This window comes from Manacus vitellinus, unplaced genomic scaffold, assembly GCF_001715985.3.
Source record: "Manacus vitellinus isolate BGI_N305 unplaced genomic scaffold, ASM171598v3 scaffold_52_pilon, whole genome shotgun sequence".
NCBI classification, from domain to species: Eukaryota; Metazoa; Chordata; class Aves; order Passeriformes; family Pipridae; genus Manacus; species Manacus vitellinus.
The window spans coordinates 1,096,483-1,103,954 of record NW_021940628.1 but is presented as its reverse complement, the minus strand read 5'-3'; the positions used below and the strand labels follow the sequence as shown (position 1 = coordinate 1,103,954).

Here is a 7,472-nt window from a genome sequence, read left to right as displayed (position 1 = left end):
TAACAAGTGCTCTGAGTAAACAGTGCCTGGCTGTACTAATGAACTGTCGTCACTGACGTCCTGTTAATGGTTCTGGGGGGAGGAGAAGAGGTGCCTGGGGTTTGTGGATCTGTCAGGTCAGGTTTGTGTCCTGAATGGCCGGGAGGTTCTGTACCACGGGACATGAAAGCAGTTCAGGGTGTTCTGTGCCCCTGGGGTCTGTGATTTCTCTCTCTGGGGTGCTGTGGGTGCTGAGCAGCCATTTCTGCTGCCCTCTGCTTATTTGAAGAGCTGGGCTCTGTGGATTCCAGAGGCAGTGGATTTCTCCAAGTCCTTCAAGCCTGTGCAGGGCCAGGAGTTGGGGCCGATGATCCTCGCGGGTCCCTTCCAACTCCGGAGGTTCTGTGATCTCGGAAGGGCAAGAAGTGGTGAAGGTGCAGCAGCAGAGTGATGCAGTGGGATCTGTTCTCATCCTCCCAGGTACTGGAAGCTGGATCCCAACAAAGTCTACGCCACTGGTCCCAACGCCTGGGACACGGCCGTGCACGACGCCTCGGAGGAGTACAAGCACCGCATGGTACGGCTCCAGTCTGGGGGGGGAAAATCCCTGGAGGTTGGAGAGATACTGGGGATACCCCGTCCCTGGAGGTGTTCCAGGCCAGGCAGGAGGTGGAACTGGATAATCTTTAAGGTCCTTTCCAACCCAAACCATTCTGGGATTCTGTGATTTTGTATCTCCCCAGCGGTTTGGAGGGTGCACCAGGTCTGGGTCGGGAACAGGATGTCTAATCCCTTTTTTTTTTTCCATTCCAGCACAACCTTTGCTGTGATAACTGCCATTCCCACGTGGCCCTGGCCTTAAACTTGATGAGGTATGATAACAGCACCTCCTGGAACATGGTGAAACTCTGCTTCTTCACACTCCTGTATGGGAAATACGTCAGGTGAGCCGAGGGACAGTCTGGACTCAGCTCTTTCATTCTCCTGAGCCCTCTAAAGCATCCATTTGTCCTGTGGAAAAGGGAGAAACATCTCCCCCCCCTCCCAACCCGTGGGTGTGTTGCTGGTGGGTGGCACCATCACTGCCTGTTCTTAGATTCAGGAGTGTTTGCTGGTTTGCACTAGATGCTGCTCCCAAAATACTCTTTCTGGCTGCTAATTTGGAGCGCCTGGAATTTGGGAAATGCTAGCTAAGGCAAATCTCACTCTGTGTTGTCTTCTGGCTGGGTTAGGTCAGAACATAAGGTCACAGGATGGCTTGTCTCCAAGGATTACTGGTTTCTCTTCCCTCTCTTGAATCTTGTTTACATAAAAACTAGTTGGATTTCCAGCAGCTGTGGAGCTTCCAACTGGGGTGGAGAGGGAAAGCCCGAGCTTTCCTTAAGGAAAGGGCACTGAATCTCCATTCCAGCTCATTGTGCCTGAAAAAGAGGTTCTGCAGGGACTGCCCTGCATAAAGCTCCACTTCTGTGGGTTCTTCCCTGTTCTGGAAAAGCTTCTTTACCAGCTTTTGGACCAGTGTAGCTCCTGCTCTCTTGGTTAAATCCACCAGCACTCAGAACAGCGATGTCTGTGGTAATGAGGTTTCATTTTTTGTGGTCTGTCACCATTCCTGTCTGTGCAGGTATTAAATATGTCAGTCTCTGACTTAATTTAAGCTGGGAGGAGATTCCAGCCCTGTTTTTGTGATATTTTTGTTGTGGACCTGACTTAGTCCCAGTTTTTACACTGTGTCTCCAGCATGATGGGACGTGTGGCAGTGCCAGCAGTGGATGACAGAGTCAGGAAAGCGTCTGTCTCCCTCTGATTGCTCCAGTTATCCCCCCATCCTTTTGTCTCTGCTGGTTTCCCACGTCTGAACCTTCCCCCTGTCTCCCTCTTGCAGCATAGGGGGGTTTGTGAAGACCTGGCTGCCCTTTATCCTGTTCCTGGGGGTGATTGTGACCGTTGTTCTCACCCTGCACCTGCGGTGATGGCAGCTCTGAACCCCCCAATCCCTGAGCACACGAAGGAAGAAACTGTGACTGATCCAGCAGGATGGAGGTTTGGGACTCTGGGAGCCGTTTTCCAGGGAAGGTGGTGACCCCACTCCATTGTAACAGCTCATCTTTGTTTCCTGGAACTGCCTTCTTTTCCTCCTGTTTTTGTTCTGTCGATGGTGTCTCCCAGTGTCAGGGGTCTGGAAGCTCCTGCTCTCCCCCTGCCTGCAGCTGGGGAGGTGGGAATGGGATCAAGAAAGGGAAGGGTTGGGCACCTTTGCTTTCAGTGCCAAGAAAAGCCACGAGGCAAACCTTGCCTCCTCCAGGAGCACAAGCACATCCACCTTTTAAGGTTCTCTCTGATCACCTGCTTTCATCCTCTTGGCAGATTCCACCAGGTGCTCCCTCGGATTCCCTGAGTCTCCAGTTAGGAGTTGTTTTCCCTGTTGCACGTCCCTCCAGTAGCACACATTCCAAGTGGAGGTGTGGGGTTCTTCCCGGGGGGATGGGGTGCCCCAGCACTCACTGTCTCCCTCCCTGGCAGTGGCAGGAAGGTGTTGAGGTGGGACACTCCTGAGGGACGCTCCGTGGCAGGGCCAGCTCCCCTGGTCCCGCTGGTGAGCCTGGAAAGGCAGGAAAGTCGATGGGCTGGCTTGGGAATGGCTCATGGCAGTCTGCACCCCTTCAGGAGCCTGGTGCAGCGCTGGGAATCAGCTGCTCGGGCCCTTTCAGCTTGTGCCAGAGAAAATAGCGCTTCCCTGCTTCTCCCTGTGCTCTGAATAGCTAAATCTGTCCTTGCACTCCTCACAAGCCTCTCGTTTTCCTTTGATCCCTGTCCTTTGTGTCTCCCAGGCGACGGCAGGGACGTGTTTCTGGGGCAGAGGGCTGAGCGTGGGGTCTGGAGGCCTCTGTGAGAGCAGCACCTGAGCTTAAGAGGGGCCACCAGAGATGAGAAGAGGAGGTGAAGGGACTGGGAGATGCCCATCCTCTGGCTGGGCTTTGCAGCAGCAAACTGGGACACTGGCTTTTCTCCCTGGGCGGTGGTTCAGGGCTGGTTCAGCACCTTTGGGGTGCTTTGGAGGGCACACCTGGGGTACAGCTTTGCAGGGCTGGGTTTGGTGTGAGGCAGGCAGTGGTGGGGGCTGATGGCCCTGTTGAGCCCTGGGAGGGGCAGGATGGGCTGTAGGGGGTGAGGTGGCTCCTGAGTGCCAGGCAGGAAGGCAGTTTGGGTGTGACCCAGAGCCCCTTCCACGTCAGGGTCTGTGTCTGCCGAGGCTCTGCCCTGCAGGTGCTGGTTTTGGAGGGCCCTGAGCCAGGTGGGTTCTTAAAAAACAAGCCTGGCTGAAGGCTTATGTGCAGTTAAGCAGATCCCTGCTGACTGCAGAGGGAGGAGAAGAGCTTTTTCCAGTCGGAAAACCAGCTCGTTACCTTGCTGCCTGATGGATTTCAAGCTCAAGGAGTGCCTGTGGCCAGCAGGGAAGCTTTCCTGGACTCCCTGCAGTCTCTGACTGGGGAGCCCAGTCACTGCCACCCCCCTGGCTCTCAGACCCCTCCCCATGTGCCTCCCTGCCCTCTCCCACCTCCCTGATTCCTCCAGCCATATGGGAGGGTTGGAGCCTCCTCTTGGGCTCGTTTTTGTGTTTCCTTTTCCTCAGTCACCTAAATTGCCCCTTAAGCCTCTCCCTTCTCCTTCATGGTCTCTCTCTCTCGCCCTGTGCTGGCTTTCCTGGGGTGGGTGCCGACCTTGGCACCCTTCCCCATCTGTCTGGAGCTCCAACATGCCAGTGTCTGCTCTGTGCAGTCCTTCCCCTCCTGTGTGGGGAGCGTGGGATGGAGGGTGCTGGGCCTGGGGCTGCTCAGAAAGCCAAGATCCCGATCAGAGAGAACCTTAGGATGAAAGGATGGTGTGTTCCGGAGCTCCCCTGCCTTTCCACCCGGTAGCCACAGGCCAGCGTGCCCCGGGGGGGGGGTTGGGAGAGAGGAATCCTTTCCCTCTGTGTTTATTTAAAGTGTGATTCCTTGGAGTGACCGGCCCTGGGGCTGGAGCTGACCCGTCCTACGCAGCAGCAATAACCTCGAGCCCCCTGGGCCCGGCCCGCCCGTGTTTTACCCATGAGCTCCACAAGAATTGCCAAAGCTGAGACTTGGGGGTGTCCAGCAGCCCCGCTCCTGGGACTCCCCAAACCCCACTGTGAGACCCCCTCTCGTTTGCTCCCGATGCTTTTTAACCCCAGGGGGGTTTGGAACGGCGAGGGTGAGCCCCCCCCCTGTCCCTCACGTCCTTTGTTCCCTTCATCTCTGCGGGGCGCTGGATTTCTTTGTAAATATTTAAACTCTGCTTCTGTGGTTTCGTAATCCCGATGGCAGGGAAATAAACTGATTTCTGTGGATGTCTCCAAGTGCTGCATCTCTTCTTGTCCAGGCTCTTCCCTCCTCCCAGCCCGCAGCGGGGTTGGGATCCCCCCTGCCCCGCTGACCCCTGGCCTCTCTCCTGCCCACAGGAGCTGGATCCTGGAGCTCATAATCCTTTTACTTTATGAACTTGCCCATTTCCCTCCTCCAGGGAAAACTCACAGCCCTGCTGTTGGGAAGGAGGTTTGGGAGGCAGAAGGATCCCCATCCCTGCAGTGCAGGAAGGGTTTGTGGGGTTTGGTGCCAGGTCTCATGCCTGGGCAGGGGAAACCAAGTGTTCTGGGATGTAAGATTCATTTTCCAAGGTTTTCCTTCAGCTGTGGACAGTTTGCCTTTTGTCTCTCCCATCTTATTTTCCTGGAGATGCTGCATTCCCAGCTCCTTTCCCTTTCCAGTCTGGAGCCCTCCATGCTCCCAGGGGGAGGGGATGCCTGTGCTGGCCCCGGGGCTGCCAGAAGCAGAGTGGAATGGGAAGACCTGGACTCGTTTTCCCCCTCCCAGCAGGATCTGCTGCCTGAGCTGGGAGCAGGGGAAGCTGTGCCTGCTGACTGCCACCGATTTTGTGTTCCATCTGATATCCAGAGGCTGGAGCTGTGTGTGTGGGGAGCAGATCAGCCTTAAAATTGGGTTGTGTCCGAGGCTGAGGGGTTTCACAGTGCATCCATCTTATGGAACACCACCTGGATCCTCCGGCTCAGCCCCTCCAGCCAGACCTCAGCTCCTGCGGGGTGGCAGCTCCGAGGGGTTTATCCCACACACATCTGTCGCTGGAGGATGAGGTGAGGATGCCAAATCCCCCCAGGGCCACAGGGGTCCCTCCTCGCCTCTCCAACCTGGCAGGATTTTCCTAACCCACTCCTGCTGCCTGGGAGCTGCAGGGAATCTGGCGTGGGATGTGTGGGAGCTGAGCCACGTGGTTCAGGTCATGGGATGTGGGGATTATATGGAAGCAGCTGGGTTGTTGTTCCCAGGTAGTGCCACTCAGATGCCTGGGATGCTCCCAGCTCTCTGCCCAGGCTGGTGTGCAAGCCCTGCTTCCCTCATTTTCCTCTCCGAGCCCCCAGTGGCCAGCCCAGCCCCGGGGAGCGAGGAATGCTGTGAAGCAGAATGTCAGGATCCATCCCAGCTGCCACGTGGCCTCAGCCATCATCCCCGAGTGACCCCTCTGCCTCTGCCCCTCTGCCCTCGGCCGCAGTGGCTGAGCATGACCAATCCCCCCGGCACCACGGTGGGGAGCAGGGCTGAGGGTCCCCGACCTCCCTCCCCGCAGGGATCCAGGAATGCCACAGCCCCGGAGCCGCCTTTGATGTGGGATCACTTTGCCTCAGCTGCCGGAGGGGAGGGGGCCCGGGGGTCACCCGTTTTGGGGGGGATGGGGCATCAAAGGGCTCCCCGAGGAGCAATCTCACGTTGCACTTTGGCAGCTGCACACGGGGAGCTCTGGAAGCCACCGGGGGCTGTGGATCCCTCCTCATCCTCACCCTGTCGTCCCTGATGGTTCCCAGGCAGGGGAGGGGAAAGGGAGTGCAAGACCCAGCACTGGGGGGTCTTCATGCTGGTGGCTTCCCAGAGGCAGTGTCATTCCCAGCTGGAGCCCCAGCTGGAAATGCCTCGAGGTCCCTGCTGTGTTGGGAGGGGGGTTGAAATTAAAAATTTGGAGGGGGTGAAAGCGAGGGGCCCCTCCAGCCTGGGGGAGTTGGGATCTGTCACCATGGGAGCTGGGGTCTGTCCTTGTTGAGCTGGGATTGTCCCAGTGGGAGGTGTGGGTCCATCCCTGTGGGAGCTGGTGTCCACCCCTGCGTGTCCAGGGAGGGCTTGAGTGGCACATCAAAGGCTCTGGGAGGGCAAAGGGCACAGGAGCCGAGATCCCATCGGGGGAATGGGGCCAGGTGACCCCATTGTTCGGGGGGACATGTGGCAGTGTCAAAGCCCAGGTGCTGCCCCACTCCTCCCACCAAACCCTCTGGGGGGTCTCTGCCGATGCTCCAGCACATGTTCCTGCCTCAGCTTCCTCCCAGGAAGAACCAGACTCTCCTGCAGCTCCCAGACCTGAGGAACGAGTCCTGGAGGGGGAACAGGGCTGGGAGCAGGACGGGACTTGCTCCTTGTCAGTGCTGGCTCGGGGCTGCCCACACAGGGCAGAAATGAGGCAGAACCTGTTCTGCTCATCCACTGGGACACTGCCAGCACCCAGCACCTGGCACTCATCGCCCAGGAGCAGGGTTTGCTCCTCAGAGGCTGCTCCAGGAGGTGGCTGGAAGGAAAACCACCCCCGAGGGCTGGCCCAGCCCCTGGGTCACCGTGTGCTGGTGGCCGGGGTGTTCCTGGGTGTCACTGGGGTGCTCTGGGCTGACACAGCCCCTGGTCCTGCCACCCGAGGCACCAGCTGTGACTGAGACCCAGCAAACTCACTACACCTCTGGGTCACCAGGGGTGGGGTGGGGACATGCTCTGCAGGATGGGACCCACACCTTGGGCCATGGGGTTTGGCTGTGCTCAGGGCTGTTCCCAGCTGCTGGATGTGTCCCAGAGAGTGGCACCCATGACTGAGGTGCCATCCATCCATCCACCCCTCCTCAGAGATCCAGGAACAGGGGCCACATCCTGCCACATCCTTCTCTATCCCATAAACATTCCTGGCTCTGGATGTCACAGGGGCAAAGGGTCCAGGATGCCCAGAAAGGGCTCAGTGCCCACCATGGGTGACCCAGATCTGAGCCCCCAGCCCATGTTAGGGCTGTCCCCACACCACTGTCCCCCTGCAGAGACCTGGCTACGCTCACTGCATTCCCAGGACAGCCATCACAGGGGCCTCGTCCCTCTGGGACCCCTCCCCACCAGAGCTGAGCTACAAGTGCCCTGCAAGGGGAGGAAGACGAGGGTGGCCCACAGACAGATACAGTGTCACTGCTGAAGTCTCATTTCCTGAGAAACCAGGCTAAAAATAATCCCCTTTTCTTGCAGTTCTGTGCTCAGTTTGTGCTGCCATCTCACCACAAAGCTGGGGGGAGCCTGAAACCCCCCCACCTGGCCTCTCTTCCCCTGGGATTGAGGGAAGCTGAGGCACAGGTCCTGCTCTGCCAGGCAGGGATGTTCCTGCCC

The 7,472-nt window shown here is 58.0% G+C and overlaps 1 protein-coding gene across 1 annotated transcript in view; it reads left to right on the top strand.

Moving 5' to 3' along the window:
* TMEM222 (transmembrane protein 222) overlaps window positions 1-2,194 on the top strand; it is a 4,419-nt gene extending 2,225 nt beyond the window's left edge. Inside the window, 3 exon segments of the mRNA XM_029963027.1 lie at window positions 428-556; window positions 793-923; window positions 1,865-2,194. Coding sequence (XP_029818887.1) covers window positions 428-556; window positions 793-923; window positions 1,865-1,952 — 348 coding nt within the window. The 3' untranslated portion in view covers window positions 1,953-2,194.
* Window positions 2,195-7,472: the final 5,278 nt, after the last annotated feature.